At 50.3% G+C, this 18,514-nt stretch overlaps 1 protein-coding gene across 6 annotated transcripts in view; it reads left to right on the top strand.

Moving 5' to 3' along the window:
• Window positions 1-18,267, top strand: part of grin2ba (glutamate receptor, ionotropic, N-methyl D-aspartate 2B, genome duplicate a) — a 107,247-nt gene extending 88,980 nt beyond the window's left edge. For all 6 annotated transcript variants that reach the window (XM_068577816.1, XM_068577814.1, XM_068577810.1 and 3 more), the window contains 5 exons: window positions 1,455-1,684; window positions 1,815-1,975; window positions 2,492-2,679; window positions 6,221-6,459; window positions 10,550-18,267. In XM_068577816.1, coding sequence (XP_068433917.1) covers window positions 1,455-1,684; window positions 1,815-1,975; window positions 2,492-2,679; window positions 6,221-6,459; window positions 10,550-12,817 — 3,086 coding nt within the window. In that variant the 3' untranslated portion in view covers window positions 12,818-18,267. The remainder of the gene's footprint in view (window positions 1-1,454; window positions 1,685-1,814; window positions 1,976-2,491; window positions 2,680-6,220; window positions 6,460-10,549) is intronic.
• Window positions 18,268-18,514: the final 247 nt, after the last annotated feature.

Below are 18,514 nucleotides of genomic sequence, written 5' to 3'. Positions count from 1 at the left end.
CGAGCAGCCAAAGGAGGCAAGAGAACATGGCGGCGGGCGATCTGAGCGTCCGCAGAGAGAGAGAGAGGGGGAGAGAGAGAGAGAGAGAGAGAGAGAGAGAGAGAGAGAGGCTCCAGTGATCTGCACCAAACGAGGGATGGTGCAGTTTACTGCTTTCTCTCTGCAGACGTGCAGATCGCCGTACGGCGCACAAACAGACGCGCACAAAACACACCTCGGGTACGCCTCCACACAACACATAGACAAGCCTTCCTCGCTGACCCAATGACTCCGTTCTCCTCCTCCTCATCCTCCTCCTCCTCCTCCACGCCGCTCCTTTGATCCTTTCACAGGTGTGTCTCACACACCTCTCGTGCTGCTTCCTTCACACCGGACCAGGCACTTTGCATTCATTTCCATATTTCGCCCAAAAATCACGCGTCGGCTCTGACAGCTCGGGGCTAGTTTTGTGTTAGATCTGCCCCCCCCCCAGCCAAAAGAGATGAGAAACCAAAAGAAATGAAAATAAATAAATAAATACAAATCAATGTCTTCCCACAGCACTATCTCTGATGTGGCTATATTTAGACAATGGCGATCTTTTCCTTTCATTCTTTCGCATCCTTCATCATGTGCTGCAGAAGATGCACTCCTCCCTAAAGCGCTGTTCTCTTCTGTGTGTGCCTCCTCGTTTCATCTGCTGGCAGCGCGGTGGGAGTCTGGTGTCATGAAGAGTGCAGATCGAAGTTTGGACTCAAAGGAGTCGACGCTACGATGTATCAATGGCCCGACTGCGGATGTGTAAAGTCTCCGCCCGATTCATTGAACACAACTTTCTTCACAAACTTGACGGAGGAGATGGTTTTGGCACGATAGCGCCGGCTCGCCCGCGAACAAAAGCCCCACACAACAATACACACCCACACGCTGGCGCGCACACACACACTCTCTCTCTCTCTCTCTCTCTCTCTCGGCCTCTCTCACACGCTCACACGTACCCACACGAAAATTATGAACCAACTGCTTATCGCGGCAAGATGGCCGGACTGAACCAGCCTGCTGCAGCCTGCTGGAGGACTGACCAACACGGTCGCCTCAACGATCCAAAACGTGTGATATAGTATGTGTACAGAGCCGCTATAGGTCATGTAAGTCTATCTAGACGCCAATGACCATAAAAAAGTGCAAGAGGCTGATGGGAAGGCCATAAATTTGCAGGTATTCGGTCATAAAACAACAGTTTTGGAACGAATTGAACATTTGCCGCGACAATGAAAAGTCAAGCGATCACCAAAGTTACTTGAACTGCCCCTGAGGGTGACGTGGACGTCTGTGAAGAACTTCCCGTCAGGTCGTCCAGCAGATTTGTCTGAAAGGCCGTGCTCTGGCTGGGGAGCTCCCAGTCAGAGGCGACCAGCTGTGTGTCCCGCGCACCGCTTGAGGAAGCGAAGCTGAACGGTGTGCGTTCCTTTCAGAGCCTCACGGTCCATCCTTCACCATCGGTAAGGCCATCTGGCTGCTGTGGGGTCTGGTCTTCAACAACTCCGTGCCGGTGCAGAACCCCAAAGGCACCACCAGTAAGATCATGGTGTCCGTGTGGGCCTTCTTCGCTGTCATCTTCCTGGCCTCCTACACGGCCAACCTGGCGGCCTTCATGATCCAGGAGGAGTACGTGGACCAGGTGACCGGTCTGTCTGACAAAAAGGTAAGATGGAGGGTTTCTTTTCCTCACCTGCACCTTTAACTTCACATCAATCCCGCTTCACATGCCTCTCTCTCTCTCTCTCTCTCTCTCTCTCTCTCTCTCTCTCTCTCTCTCTCTCTCTCTCTCTTAGTTCCAGAGTCCCAACGACTTCTCGCCTCCGTTTCGGTTCGGCACCGTCCCGAACGGGAGCACGGAGAGAAACATTAGGAACAACTATCCGGAAATGCACGGCTACATGACAAAGTTCCATCAGAGAAACGTCAACGAGGCTCTGCAGAGTCTCAAGGCCGGGTGAGAAAAGTTTCATTCTGAAAACCAACTCACGAGAAGGCTTTTCATCGTAAAAAAAAGTCCCTATCTTTGCAGGTCTTGTCTCTGTGAGGTCCGTGGTTTCTATGTGCGCTGCCTCTGCTTTGGTTGCAGCACTGACGCAGCTTTTTTGAAGGGAATCGGAAACCCGCGGTCATGATGTTGTCCTGGCATATTGTGTAAACTCATGGAGACAATAGTTACCCTGTTTATGTCTCTCCTACTCGTCCTCATGTAAACACATTGGAGCTGAATACCTCCCCCTCTCTCGTAAAGTGTGCTTTCCCGCCGGCCCGGCGTGCCAGCTCCAGCTCCGGCTCCGGCCTTTGGCAAACCGAGTGGAAGTCTATTACACTTATCAGCAGCTTAGAGTTATTTAGCAGGTTAATTGGAACGTTGTAGCTGTGATGTCTGACTCCTAAGTGCTAATTAATTGTAACCTGTCTCTCTCTTCTTCTCTCTCTCCGCCTCTCTCTCCCTCTCTCTCTTTTTCATTAGCAAACTAGACGCTTTCATTTACGACGCGGCCGTACTCAACTACATGGCCGGCAGGGACGAGGGCTGCAAGCTGGTGACCATCGGCAGCGGCTACATCTTCGCCACCACGGGCTACGGCATCGCCATCCAGAAGGAGTCGCTGTGGAAGAGGCACGTGGACCTGGCCATCCTGGGGCTCTTTGGAGACGGTGAGGCTCGCTCCCCGCCCCGCCGCTGTTTTATTCATCGGCGGCGCACCGTTTAATGCACTGAGCGAGCAGAGAGTCTGTCACGCACACGGCTGTGTTGATGCGACGAGGAGTAAATAACAAGTCACAGGCGCACCGGTTAGCCGCTGAGATAACGGCTCGTTCTGCTCGGTGAGGAACGCAACACGAGTTCTTATTAACAAAGCTTTGAGGCGAAAATCAAAGGAGACGTCCGGCTTGTTTCTTGTTTTGTCGCCTTCGGCCTCTTCTATTTTAATAGCGTTTTACTCAACGAGCTACATGGCGGCGTTGCTGAAACAATGTCTGCTTTCGGCTGCAAGAAACGCGGTTACGGAGGCCCCCACCTAAAGAAATGGTACTTGTAATAAACAGGAGTTATTCCTAAATTTGCCTCCATGTACTTTCTTTAAAATAGTCTTTTCAAGAAGCTCTGAAGTCAGGAGAGGAAATCACAGTTCTCCTGAGTCATTTCTGCGTCTGCGGCCATCATCGTGGTGATTAATTGCCTCTGCAAGTCAAAAGTACTCGTCAGTTCACCCCGGTGTGTGTGCAGAACGGACGGCGGCGGCGGTGGCGGCGGCAGAGCAACGCTGCCGTCATGACTGGAGCTCCAGCTGCACCGCGGGAGCGCTGTGCTTTATGATCCCGCTCGCCTCTTTATGGGAGACTGTCCCAGCTCTGCGGGGCTTGTTCTCTGGAAACGCTGCGGTCCTGTCAGCTCGGGCCGGGGCGTTAATGAGTCAGTACTTGTTCAAAACGTCCATTCCCGACCCGCCTGGTCCACGCTTTCTGGTTTGGGAGCGAAAACCCTTCGCGGTGAGTCACAACGTCTGGCGCTCGCCTCGTTTCAGCGACGTCGCCCGACTCATTTCCCACATGTCCCGTCTTGATACGCAGCTCGATGCAGAGTGGAAGTTTACTGTGTGTGTGCGTGTGTGTGTTAGTGTGTGTGTGTTGTTTTTGTTGTCGGTTTTTGGCACGGTCCAGCGTGTTGTGAGCATCCCGAACCAAAGGCCCTCAGGGGCCCACTATAGTGCGTCCCAGTTAGGGGTGCCAGCATAGCTCCTGGTGTATTTCAACACCGCGTGTGTGTGTGTGTGTGTGTGTGTGTGTGCGTATGTGGGTCAGGCCTCTATGTGTGTAGGCAGGATTGTGTGTGTGTGTGTGAGGAAGATGAAGATGAGAGAGTGCTGTTGAGATTCTGACAATTTATCACACAGGTTTATTTTTATCAGCCTACATGCGATTCAATAACAGAGTGTTTTGTTCCTGACTTATTGATTTAATGTTTGATTGCTTTTCACACACGTATGTAAGACTTGCTTGCATGTGCCTGCTTTTCTAAGGTCGTGTGTGTGTGTGTGTGTGTGTGTGTGTGTGTGTGTGTGTGTGTGTGTGAATATGGGTCGGCTCGCGGTAACGTCGCCCTGTGCCACACTAAAGCCTCCATACGGGAACCGAGCGGCCCGCCTCGCCCCTCTCAGGGTTTCAAGGTCACTCGGCCACGCCTCGCCATCCACTCCCCTCCTGGTGGCCTAGAAAGCGATCGGGCTCACGAGGAGAGCCCGGTGGCCCGGTGCGAGGGCTGGAAAGGGAGTCCGGGTCGTAAAATATGCCGCAACTGACGCGGAAAAAGGATACGGCGGTTTTGATCGGCGTATCCTGGGAGGTCATTTACAGAAGGTGTTGAGTTCAATGACCTTCTGCGCTCGAAAGCGCTGAAAGGACCAGTTGCATCCGTCACAAACAGCAGGCATGAATGATGGGAGTTCAGATGAGAAATGAACTCTTTTCAACATCCGGCGTTTGACTCTAAACCCTTTTTGTGAGCAATGCTCTGGGTTCATACTTTTTAGAGATTAAAACACGGAAAGCGACTCAAAATAAGAGCAGTGGAAACATGAAAGATGACAACCTGAATGAAGTGCGAGCTGATGGACAGCAGGGCTGCAGGCACGAAGCTTCATGCAAGTTCTCCCTGAACTGATCCTTTCGGGACAAAGTCAAACGCACAGTTCTCCTTTTTCAACCCTGCTCTTTATTCTGATCCCTTTCAGCGCCGTGCGGTTGTTATGAAAAGCCCCAATGCGCTAGTTACTAGTTATGAAGCACACACCGTTGGTAATAGTCATAATAGTTATTATAATTTGCACACATATTCACCCATAAAAAATAGTTTAATGTCACACTAGTGGTTGGTTTTTATGGATTAAAATAAATTAGATACACCATGCTAATTTGTGAATTTAGAGGCGCTGGTAAAAAACAATGCTAGCTGATTCTCCCTTTATGAGTCTGTATGCTAAGCTAAGCTAATTGATTATGAAGTAATTCACATAAAGCATATAGGCTCGCAATGGATATTGATCTTCTCCTCTAAGTCTCTAAAACAGTGCTGGTGCACTTCACTAAAACTTTACATTTGTAGGTTACAGAGTAAAGTTTAGTTTAATGCCTCAACGCGACAGTTTGAGACTCATCCCTCCACCTGCTTCAGATAAAAACATCAAACTGATCCCGAATGTCCCGCTCAAAACAAGCTGAACTCAAGATCCACTTGTTTCTCTCGGTGGATGGAATTTGCTCACTCGTCACGGTACAGCGTCTGACCACCGTGTTGTACACGTCACATCAAAACGCTGTGGTCTGTGTGTGTGTGTGTGTGTGTGTGTGTGTGTGTGTGTGTGTGTGTGTGTGTGTGTCTGTGTGTGTGTGTGTGTGTGTGTGTGTGTGTGTGCTTGCGGTGCCTCCTCCTGAGTTTGTATGCGGCCGGTGCTCCCTCGCAACGACGGCTGAATGTATGATTAATTAAGAGCAGCCGTCCTGCCACATTCAGCTCTGATAGAGAACAGCTCGTGGTGAAACAGAAGGTGACCCACAAAAGAGACCCAAAGCTCAGGGACCGGCATCCCACACACACACACACACACACACACACATATATATATATGCATACATACGCAGACACTTGTGGGTGTTTTTTCTCGTGAACACGCTGCGTAGACGCACGCTCACATTGGAGGCTTGAGCGTATTGTTCTGGAGACAGAAACACAATCATTTGCAGAAGTGAGTGCCAAAAAAAAAAGATCAATGTAATTACATGTGACCGATGGTGTGTGTTACTCTCTTCCAGTCTGCAATGAAGCGTACTGCAGAATTCAAGGCTGCATTTCGTTTCTAACTCCCCTGACCCCCCCCACCCCCCTCCCTCCTCCTCCCTCCTTCCCACCGTCTGCCCGCCATCTTCCCTCCTCTCTTCTTCTGTTGCATCATCTCTCCATCCCTCGTGTCCTCCAAACCCCGTCCTGTTATTACATCATGTCCCTCCTCTCTGCTATTTTACTTCACATCCCACTTTTCTTCATTCTGATTCCCGCGCGAGTCATAAAAACACTTCTCCACATGTCGTCATCGTGCGCCCTACCCTCTTGTCTCGGCTCTTTTTTGTCTTTACCCTCCTCCCTCCGTCCATCCCTCCCTCCTCTCTCTCCTGCCCCTCTTCCCTCTCCTCCATCCAGGTGAGATGGAGGAGCTGGAGTCCCTGTGGCTGACGGGGATCTGCCACCACGAGAAGAACGAGGTGATGTCCAGCCAGCTGGACATCGACAACATGGCCGGCGTCTTCTACATGCTGGGTGCCGCCATGGCGCTGTCGCTCATCACCTTCATCTGCGAGCACTGGTTCTACTGGCAGCTGCGCTTCTGCTTCATGGGCGTCTGCTCCGGCCAGCCCGGCTTCGTCTTCTCCATCAGCAGGGTGAGAAAAAAAGCCCCGAGACGTTGGAGCTGATATCAAGAAAGTTGTCAGAGTGAATGAAGTCGTGGTGAATAGATCCGTCTGGACAGCAACACAGAGGAGTTTCCACTGCGTGAGACCGGCAGCGTTTCATGGCTTGTGCTTTTTAACAAAAGTCCTGATTGCCTTGTAAAGTCTGCCGGCACACTGGAGCTGATGCAGTTCACATCAGACTTGTGTTTTCAAGCATCAAATCAAGCCCAGTCGTAGCACAGTCGACTACCTACCGCTAAAAGAAAATATGGTGACTTCCACGCAACCTTTAAATGTTCAAATGCAACGTAGGGAATTCTTCTTCGTAAATGAAAAGTCACTTTGCGAAGCAGTGAAACGCAGCATTCAATAGACTCACTTGGTCTGGTGTGACCGGGAGCTTCTGGCTAACTGGAGCTGATGAACTTCAGATCCAGATCGCCATACGCCGGATAGTACCGAGTCCTTTTCCTGCCTCGTCTGTACTTCTGCTCCACTGCCTTCAGCGCGGTGTTGTACGACCCTCCTGTCTCGTCACAGTCGTCGAAACACACCCGTCTGATAGCAAAAGATGAATCCTGATCAGTACTGTCAGCGCTCTTCGTCTTTTCTCCGTTGGGATGAAAGCTGGGAAAGACGGGGTGAGGATTTAAAGAAAGTGGTGAGGAGTTAAAGGATAAGTAGAGAGACTGATCTTCACCACATGGTTCAGCCCAAAAGTTGATATATTTCTCCAGTTTACTGCATCAGCGCCCGTACGGTGACCTTCACTCCTTCATCAGCGTTAGCGTTAGCGTTAGCGTTAGCGGCGCCTCCGCTTCGTCCTCCGAGGCTTTCGGGGGCCGCAAAAAAAACAAAAAACAGTAAATGATCATGTAACCGATCCAGACTCTCACTTCCAAACCGATCGTGGAGCTTTTTCCGTTTTGTTTTTCGGTGGTTAGGCCCGCCTGGCGTCCGTGGGGTAAATATTTACAAAATGTTGAGCCAAAATCAATATTTCACTTAACAAAACTCGGCCACAGAACCGGGGAGGGTAGATTACTGGATCCCAGGAGACCAAAGTCACCCCGAGGTATTTGATTTGCATTCCAATTGTTTTGACACGGCTCGGGTGTAATTCACTGTGTGCCTCTGAAGGTGAACCGCTGCAGGCCAAACCACGTGGCTAATTTACAGCAGAGACACACACACACACACACACACATCACATTTGATATGCTGCCGTGGTATCGGAGCTGCTTGTGCCAGGAAAGCAATGCTACAGGAGGAGGAGGAGGAGGAGGAGGAGGATGGGGGGGGGGCATTTTCCCCTCTTTGCTTTAATATTACGCTCCAGTGCCCAACTTTGATTATTTTGTGTGGTGTTAATTTGACGTGGTGGTGGTTATGGTCGTGCGCGCGGCCGTTTGCGATGAAGGAGCGGGAGATATCAGTTGCTAAAATGTCAGTAGAGCTGCTGGTGTTTTTTGTTGTTGTTATCACATCATTATAATTTGTACGGGGCCTGGATCTGAAAGCAATTAGCTCTGGTGTAACATCCAGTTATTGCTCTCATTTACAGGAATTACCTCTTGTCTCTGCAACAATGTGACAACACAAATGAACGCCGAGTGTCCACAAATGCAGCCCGATGAATCGGCATGTTCAAATATTCAGGGGGAAATATTCACGGGGCGCTCATTTGCATATGCATCAGCGAGCCCGGCCGTTTGTGGAACAATAGTGGAAATTACGCTTTATTATCTTTCTGAAATCCTCGGCCGCAGCCTCACATCGTCTCTTCCTCATTTACTCAAGTGTTTCTTTCCAGTCTTGGCCATTTTCTCCCCCCTCTCGCCTCCGCCTCCTTTGCTCTGCCACTCAGATTAATTCCGCTTTTTTAATTTCACAGCATAATCCAATAAACTTTATTGTTATTGCCGCAATTAACATTTAAGCCCAGCAGTGTAAAAAATGAGACATCTGTTCCGGTCGGCGCGCGTCACGTGGCGTCGGTCACGGCGCGGCGTTCCCGCCCTGCGAGCGTCCCGTCCCCTGGCTCCCTGCTCCTCCAGGTCCCACCTGCAACGCTGAAACTAATTAATTCTATTGATTTAAAAGGCCTCTAATGGCTTCAGAACAGTAAACGTATCGGAGGTTTAATCACTCGCGGCCGAGGTTCATTTGCATCGAGCCCCCGTGCACGCCACCACACGCAGGCTCGATCACATCACGAGCTGCAGCGCGGCGGCACAATGGGCCTCCACAGCATGTGCCAGCGCACATAGGGGCGGCTAGTTATTTGTTGATTTCCTGCCTCTCTGTTCCAGTGTAATCACTTATAGATTTTGCTGTGATTCCCCCGGTGGATTGAAAATTCTCAGCAAAGCCTCAGGCCACAGTTATTGCTATTCACACATCCTGCCCAAATAATCAGCTGCAGTAGCGCCGGGCCGGCAGCAATCTGCCAACTGTTACATTATGTGGGCTTGTGGAGTCGACTAAATCTGCTGTTGAATACGAAGCAGCAATCACTTTGTTAAATGTCCAAGATTTGATGCACTACAGTATTAACTTCTTGTTGCTTATTTGTGCCCCTCGTGTGCGCGCCTGAAGGGGAACAGCTTAAAAACCGCACAATTATTCAGCTTGAGCTGCGCTGTAAAACGCCACCGCTGCTCAACGCGACACAACTTCTCCGTCTATAAAGGTTGAAACCTGAGGGGGAGGAGGGTCATCTGAAGATAAAGACGGTTGCTTACGGAAAAAGTCAGGCCAAAATGGGACGCTGTCGCAAAAAAAAAGCCACGGGAGGGAAGACGTGACAGATTTTGGCAGCAGGTGGGGCGTAATCAAGACAATAAAAGAAGAAAAAACAAAAGATACGAAGTGATGACAAATTGTATAAACAGGCAGATGGAAAAAAAAGAAACACAGATGAGACGAGGAAGGACCGGATAAACATTGAAAGATGCTTCATATCACGCAGGTGGGCGTGTACGTTCTCAAAATGCACGTATGAGTCCTTTAGTGTTTGTGCTCACCTCTCTTGGTTTCATCCATTGTCAAGCTTTACATACTGGGCTGTTGACAGACTGTGAAATTGAGGGACGTAATACGCTATAAAAGTGGAATAAGGGATGAAGGCCTTTTTTTGCTGCAATGCAGGCGCCGTCCGTGTAGCTAATTGACGAGCGTGCAACGAGGGAAAGCAGAGCTGAGGGTCAACGACGCACATTAGTGGATAAAAGGAGGCGATTGGAAAGAGTCATCGTGGAGCAGCGGAGAGGATTTGACAGCCGGCTGACCCCTATCTCCTCGCTCACGCCGCCACCAGTGGCGAGCAGGACGGAGGTCAACGGATCTCTGATCTCTTGACGGCGGCCAGAAGCTTCCCTTTATTCCCGTGGTCCTCCGCAGACGGCCAGAAAAACTGAGCAAAATCGTTGTTTGGAATTGATCTGCACCTTTACCGTCCCCATCCGTCACGCCCGGTTGGCTCTCCTCTGCGCATCCATTTCTATCTGAATATTGTATCGTACATCACTGGATGCAAATGGTGCAGTTTATCTTTCTGTCACTGCGACGCTCAGCCGGCGTCTCCTTGGCGTGGCCTTTCTCTTCCGAGGAGATTGTGTCGCAGGCGCCGAGCGCTGCGGGAGCGAAGGTGTTTAATAACTGCCGGAGGATATTGTTCAGCTGAATTCTAATCACATTGATGAAAGGTATTGACCGGCGGGACCCAGGGGGGGTTTACAGCGCCTTTGCCTTTATCAATCATCCGCCATGCGGCTGCGCTGTCCTCTCTGGATCTTCATGCTCACTTGCACTGTCTCACTTTATCTCAGACCAGTTGATATACCACATGCTACTGTCCATGAATGATATGCAACGGCCGCTTTTACTTCCTGCATTTATTGAGCAAGCTATGAACAGCATCAGCAGGAAGAGCGGCCCTCGTGTTGCATCGTCTGGGTTTTTGAAAAAGAGAGAGGTTTTCGTCAACTTGTGGTACGTTATTAGTGAGGAATAACGGTGCAACTAGCCAAGCGTTCCCTCCTCTAATGCCGCTCCTTTCCTCTGTTTCCCCACACAGGGCATCTACAGCTGCATCCACGGGGTGCAGATCGAGGAGAAGAGCAGCTCGGCGTTGAACTCGCCATCAGCCACCATGAACAACACCCACTCCAACATAATGCGCCTCTTGCGCACCGCCAAGAACATGGCGTCCCTGTCGGGGGTGAACGGCTCCCCGCACAGCGCCCTGGACTTCATCCGCCGCGAATCCTCCGTTTACGACATCTCCGAACACCGGCGCAGCCTGGCGGGCCACTCGGACTGCAAGCCGCCGTACCTGCCGGAGGACAACATGTTCAGCGACTACATCAGCGAGGTGGAGCGGACGTTCGGCAACCTCCACCCGAAGGACAGCAACCTGTACCAGGACCACTACCTGCACCACCACGGCTCCACGCTCGGGCTCAGCGGGCCGCCGGTCAACCGGCCCCACAGCCTGGGCAGCGCCAGCTCTCTGGAGGGCGGCATGTTCGACTGCGACAGCCTGGGCGGAGGGGTGGCCCCGATCTTCACCACGCAGCCCTGCTCCGCGCTGACCCACAGGAACATGAGCAAGTTCGACCTGCTGTCGGGACAGACTCCTCCCCCGAGCCAGGGCTTCAAGGGAGGGCTGCCGGACCTGTACGGGAAGTTCTCCTTCAAGGGAGGCGCCTCCAGCTCCACATTCGTCCCGGGGCACGGCTACTGCGGAGGGAGAGGAGAGGACGAGGGGAACATACGGTCCGACGTCTCGGATATTTCCACGCACACGGTCACTTACGGAAACCTGGAGGGGAACGCCAAGAAGCGCAAGCAGTACCGCGACAGCCTGAAAAAGAGGCCGGCCTCTGCCAAGTCCAGACGGGAGCTGGACGAGATCGAGCTGGGCTACAGGAGGAAACCCTACCACATCAGCCACCACCACTACCACGGCCACCGCTCCACCTCCCCACCGCTTTTGCCCGCCGAACGGAAGAGAGGAGGAGGTGGAGGTGGAAACGATGGGAACACCTATATCTTCAGAGAAAAGGAGAGCGTGAGAGATTTCTATTTGGACCAGTTTCGGCCCAAAGAGGGCGTCCCTCAGTGGGAACACGTGGACCTGACGGAGGGCCCCGGGAGTCGGGACATAGGGGGTCCCTGCACCACCCTGGTGCCAGTGGACGACTTCCTTAAGAGCAAACCCAAAAAGCCAGATCCGAAGGGTGTGGGAGGATCTGGGCTGGCAGGGGGAGAGTGGGAGTGCAGGAACTGCCGGGCCAGCGGGGTGGGAGTGGGCAAGCAGATGTCCATGCACGGAGGCGGAGGGTACGGCGGGGGCATGAACTGCGGGTCCTCGGGAGGCGGAGGAAACAGCCGCCCCAGCTCCGCGACCTGCATGCGCTGCGAGGGCTGTAAAAAAACCGGAAACCTCTACGATATCAGCGAGGACAACAACCACCTCTTGGAACAGATGGGGGGAGGCGGAGGTGGGGGAGGGATGGGCGCGGGCCCTCAGTCTCAATCTCAGGGCCAGCAGAGGAGGAAGGGCGGAGGCTTCGGCAAGCCGCTGAGGCGGCAGCACTCGTACGACGCGTTTGTCGACCTTCAGAAGGAGGAGTCGGGCGGGATGGGGAGTTTGATGGGGGGCCTCGGAGGCGGCGGAGGGATGAGCGGCCCCGGTATGGGAGGGATGCTGCCCCCGCCCAGGAGCGTCAGCTTGAAGGAGAAAGAACGCTACATGGAGGGCACCAGCCCCTTCGCGCACATATTTGAGCGCCACGGGGGCTCGGAGAGAGAAAGGGAGCGAGACAGGGACCCGTTGTTTTACGGAGGGGAGGGCCGCAAAAGACCCGGCTCGCCATTCGGCCTGTTCAGAGGCGGCGAGGGCCTCCACCGGCGCTCCGTGGGAGAGAGAGACATGCGAGACCGGGATAGGTCTTTGATGGAAGGAGGAGGCGGGTTCTCCTTATCCAAATCGCTTTACCCCGACAGGGTGAACCAAAACCCCTTTATTCCCACGTTCGGCGACGACCAGTGTCTGATGCACGGGGCCAAACAGTATTACATGAAGAAGCAACAGCAGCAGCAACAAGTTGCCAAAAACAGCCGAAGTGACTTCAGGAGCCAGATGAGCACGACGTCGTACCTGCCGGCGTCCGCCACAGCCGGCGTGATGTCCAACGTGACCCCCCGGTTCCCGAAGGAGCTCAGCCTCGGTGGCATGAACCACCACGGCTCCATGCTGGGGGTCGGGCCCCCGCGGCCCTTCAACGGAAGCAACGGCCATGTGTACGAGAAACTCTCCAGCATTGAGTCGGACGTGTGAGAGCCAGAAGAGGAGGAGGAGGAGGAGGAGGAGGAGGAGGAGCCGGGGGCGGCGGCGGCGAGGGAGGAGGGGGAGGCGAGCGGTGTTCGGAGATCAGGGATGATTTTAAAGACACTGTCCACACACTGCGACCCGAGCCCATATTGGGACAGAACGATGAGGTAATGCAGGGGAGAGACTGCGAAATAAGAGTAAGAGCGGGAAAAGGGGAGGGGGGATCTTGATTTTTGCAAAAAACCCTGAGGGGATGTGGGACGTTAACCCTCTCTCAGAAACGGCCAAAGCTCCTCAAACACAGTCGATTAGCGCTCCCCTCGACACCCCCCAAAGACTCCATCACTTCATCCGCCAGCGAGGCAGAAGTCCGTGTACGTGGTTATTATCGCAGAGAGGCGACACCTCGCCGCCGTTTGATATTGGACGCGTTGAGCCTGGTGCGATGTGACGGCCGTCTGAGAGCCCCCGCTGAGGAAAGACTGCGAGAGCGAGCGGCCCATCTGCCCCTGTGTCCCCGCGGAAAGGAGACATTGTCACGTTTCACTGAGCCGCGACACAAGAGAGGACGAGAGCCTCTCTCTCTCTCTCTCTCTCTCTCTCTCTCTCTCTCTCTCTCTCTCTCTCTCTCTCTCTCGGCCCGGTCCGTCCCCTCCACCGTGCGGCCTACTCCTCTCCTCATCCCTGACGCCAAAAGAGCTGATCTTGTTTGCTACGAGAAATACAATCATGAATGATAATAAGATATTCTTCTAGGAAAGGAAAAAAAACAGGGTATAAGAACAACAATAATCTTGATAACATTGTGAATAACAAAGACGTTAGTGCTGATTACGATACCACTGCTTATGATATCACTAAGTTTTTCTTGTTTTATGTTCTGTTGGTATAATATCTCACTTTTTAGTATCTGTAGTTGTATCCTGTCTACCCCGGGTGGTAGCAGGAAGGTTGTTTTAAGTTCAACCAACAAGCCAGAAAGACTGAAGTCCTTTTTTTTCTGTGTTCTGTAGAGTATTTTACTCCATGCTCATACATTTATTTGCTCCTTGTGGGAAAACAGGACCTGGCGGACACATTTAGAGCCGACAGATCCTCATTTGATGTTTGAAGACGTTACAAGTCAAATGCACACACACACACACATACACACACACACACGCACACACACGCACTCTTAAACACATGCAGATTTTGTCGGTCTGAACTTGTGTTACTGTGAACGACACGTTTCGTCCGGAGCTGAAGACACTGAGAGGGAGGACGTGCCTTAATGGTCTCCAGTGGGCGTGTCCTTCCGGTTCACACGCGGCCCTCGCGGCGCCGGCGCGCCTTTTCGGCTGCTCGGTGTCCCCGAACGCGCATTACGAGCCAAAGCTGCGGCGAAAATGCACAGCGGGCCTCGAGACGCCGCGGCCGGCGGCGCGTTGCGATACACGGGGAGGACGTTTTATAACTTCGTAAGATTATTTCGTACGTGGAGTTTGGGCGGCGCTTTACGAGCCGGAGGTTTTCAGGATGCCGCGGACGGACCGACGCATTCTCACCATCACAACCCGGCAGCCTTCAGACCACTTCTTTTTATTCAGGTGTTACAGGATAGCAGTCACCAGGCACTCGCTATTTTTTTTCGGCCTCTCTCTCGCCGGTTTTCTCGATGTAGGCGTCACTTCTCCCTCACGTAAGCGGCCGCGGCGCCGCGCACACAGAAAGCTTTGTTTGTACATTGTGTATGATTAATATATGCACTGTAGTTGTTGTTGTTTTTGTTGGCGAGGCGCAACAGAACATGTGGGAGACGTGTTGTTGCCCCGTGACAATGATGCCGATTGGAGCTTGAGCTGAGGAGGATGTCTAGTTGAAAGAGGCCGCTGAAACACCGACGGAGGCGTCCGGAAGGCGGCCATCTTGCTAACGCTTTCCGGCCTTTTCCCCTCCGACTGATGTGGAGAGTCCTTTTGAGCTGGAGAGGCCTCGTTTATTGCACAGGACCTTTTACTCAGTGTAGGTTCAGGCACTCAGTAGACATGCCTTATCATCCCATCACCCCTCCCCCCTCGGCCCCGCGATGACTCATCGTATCACTGTACAGAATAAAGAAGCCTCTTTTAGTCATTTAAAGGTTCGATCCTCGGTTGGCTGGCGGTGTCAGAAGTTCAAGGGCTGCGGGAGACTGCGCAGGAGCGCTGGCCCGGTGTTGGAGTGCGATCTTTTGTCACTTCGGCGTTCTCTCTTATTCCCTAATCTCAAAGGTTGGCGTGCGTGCGTGTGTGTGCGTGGAGGGAAGCAAATCACGATTGAATGATTACAGTTGTTTCACCCTCCCTCCCTCCCACACTAACCTGCTGAGAACTATCCATAACTCCGCCGCTCCTCCTTCCCTCGCTCCACAGACGACGCCGTCAATGTGAGACCGATCGAGTTAGCCTTAAATCAAACAGACCCATCCGTCCACCTCCCCGATGACTCTCCTAATGAATAGATTGGGATCTCTGGAATTTTTATACGCACACATTTTTGAAAGTTCAGGTCAACCATTATCAGCGAGATGGCGTACGGAGGCGTACGGAGGCGACCAGGAACCGACGAGGAAATAAGCAACGAGACTTGGGAGTGGGCATCAATCAGCGTCAACATTTGTACGTTCGATCTTTTCCCTGTAAATAATATATTTAAAACTCTTTTCACTTTGTACAGTAAACAGACAGACAGGATGTAAGTTTCAATATGTTTTACAGCAATTTAAGAAATAAAGAAAACGATGATAAAAATCTCAAAAACAAAAAAAACTCATGAACAAAAATATGCAAAATATAGTTAAGACACAAATATTACTAATCATAAGTGATATAATTGAACCTTTTTTTCTTTAAATCTCATGTTTACTTAATTATGATAGTTTACCAATGAGTATACTGATTATGTTAAGATTATGCTTTGCCATATTTTCACTAAAGTGTTGGAAATCGAGGATAATTTACTGTAGGTGTAGACGTTTGGTGATAAAAAAGGGAAAGTTTAGTTTTAGGAGTCTTTGCTAAGCTTCCCTTGAATTGTGTTTAGATTCTCTCTTTTTAAGGTAAGCTCTTCTTCATGCTTTTTGAGATAAAAATCAATTATCTACACATTTATGGAATACAATATTACGTGTATACATAGATGATATTTGCGTATAGAGGCAGTATATTGTGATCCTTCATTTTTAAAGCAGCGTTAAAGAAGCGTACAGGATATTTGTGTTTTCGTTGCCCGTTTTTTTATTTATTGATTTATTTTTAAACCCGGGCTCGAACGTTGATTGCACACAGAATTTAGAGCCATCGTCGGCCCGGCCAAACCTGTTCCCTCTCTATGTTTGGGCTATACATCACTGTGCTAACGGATACACACACACACTTATACAAACACACACACACACACACAAATGTGCGCTGGACATTCCCCAGAGTTTATGTTAACACTGCTGAGGATTTCGGCACAATATTACCCGAGAGCGAGTGTAGTTCCATCGTATCGAGAATCCATTTGACGCGGAAATGCATTTGTGCAACCCCTTATTAAAAGGTGCAACATTTGTCCTGTCATGTCTCATTTTAGGGGAATCAACTGCTGTGGCTATATTTTCGCTCGCCTGTTAGTAAACTGTTTGACAGCTGAAACACTTAAAAGCTTTTGGATTCTAATTTATATTTGAGCAACTTTGTGCACCGCTTGTTTCTCAGTAGGAGACGGCAGATATGATTTGTAATTTGTTGTGTACATATGCAAGTTTGTCCCCCATGCAGTCGGAAGTTATTTCCCCCGGTCTTCTTCTGTATGGCACTGATTCCAATAAGTCTCTATAATCCTCGCCCCGGCCCTCGGAGAGAAATTCATCTCTCTTCTGTTTTTCTCCTCAACTGCTTTCATGTCTCGCGGGTTGATTGAAAAGTGAAAAATGTCTCCGCGTGCACGCAAACTCTGTTGGGTTTGCATTTATGTTTTTCTCCCCGCACAAGCCACCGCGGTCCTTCTCCTCATTTGCAATAAACAGGATGACAAAACTGAAAACAAGCTCTTACTGTACACTGTATGTGCCAATGCATCACTTCCTTCCACCTGTTTTCTTTTCTCGTGGGGGGGTTCGCGCCCTGGCGGCCGAGCGGCAGGGCCGGCGTCCGGCTGCCGCTCGGGAGGTCAAAGGTGCACCTGACACTGTGGTAACCATGCTCTCATCGGGCCTCCACCACCTCCAGCTGCTCCGCCACAGCGAGCACGGCTCGCCCAGAGGTTTCGATGTATTATTTGTTTCATTTCCCTCGCGGCCCGCTTGGTCCCGGGCTCACTTCCTCTGCACGCGAGCGCGCCGCAGCACATTTTGTGGAAATGGTGTCGGGCAGAGCGAGAAAAAACAACAACACTGTGTCACATTTTTACAACGCAACAAACGGCTGTGGCAAGTTAGAGCGGGTGTGGGACGTCCTGAAGGCGGAGGGTGTGAGTGTCGCCCTCGGCTGTGTTTTCTTTCTGTCAGGGACACTGACACATGGGACCAAACCAGAGCACGGCGGGGTCAGCCACAGGGATCCATGCACCGGTTAAACTGACTCGTGAAAATGTATTTGACATCAATATTTCTATCATAGTGTGTTGGTTCTCTTTTCTTTTTTTAAAAATCAACAAGTCACATGCAGATAGGAAGAATTATACTGTGATATTATGCGATTGATTTGTTGTGAAGCTCCATGTAATTTAGCTGCTTATAATTTTCCAGTTCACTCTAATTCATTTGCAGAAGCTGTTTACTCATATTTTAGAGATCTATCTGTGTGTGCGTGTATTAATATGTATTGATATTGCTTTATATTGATGCATACAGAATTTTCTATTAAATTGTGTACAGTTTTGTTTGTTTAATATTGCTATTTTCCATCGTCATCATTCATACAGTCAAGAATGAAAAAGGCATCAGGGGTTGCTACTACATGTATTTCACAAGGTGAACACACATTGATTAGGTTTACTGTGGGTTAACAAAGATGTAACATATGAATAGTATCAATTGTATACATAATGATATACATAATATTATTCTTGGCCATTCTTTTCTCTTTTTGTGGCCCTTTTCTTTGAAATAATCCCCCAAATTTTTACACCATACGAACAGAAAACGACACAAAAACAAATAATTGTACAGGTTGTGTAAATACTGAATATTGGGGGAAAAACATTTACCTTGTTTTGGGTTTTTTTTGTATGGAAACGATCAAAGTAATCTCAATAACAAAAATTAACCGCGTCATGACAAAATCGCAAAAAAAAAAAAAAGAAAAAAAAAATCATTAAGGTACTTCTAATAAGGATAATACTGATATCTACGATTATAAGTGCTCAAATAAGACTTTCCTCTCTCTTTGTACATGATGAACAAAATGAAGTGTTGAGTATTAATAATAAAAAACTAAGTTTCACGCAAATGACACCGAGTCTTTTTAAGCCTTTTGTGTTTCTCTATGACCTCAATGACCTCAATGACCTTTATGACCCCAATGACCTTTATGAGCTTTATGACCTCTATGACCTTTATGACCTATATGACCTCTATGACCTCAATGACCTCTATGAACTTAATGACCTTTATGACCTCAATGACCTTAATGACCTCTATGACCTTTATGACCTCTATGACCTCTATGACCTCTCTCTGGATTCATTTCACTTTGC

The sequence above is a fragment of the Clinocottus analis genome, unplaced genomic scaffold (genome assembly GCF_023055335.1).
Source record: "Clinocottus analis isolate CAN_PGR_092001 unplaced genomic scaffold, fCliAna1.0.p SCAF_16, whole genome shotgun sequence".
NCBI classification, from domain to species: Eukaryota; Metazoa; Chordata; class Actinopteri; order Perciformes; family Cottidae; genus Clinocottus; species Clinocottus analis.
The sequence above is the reverse complement of the archived record's forward strand: the minus strand, read 5'-3'. Positions and strand labels throughout refer to the sequence as shown.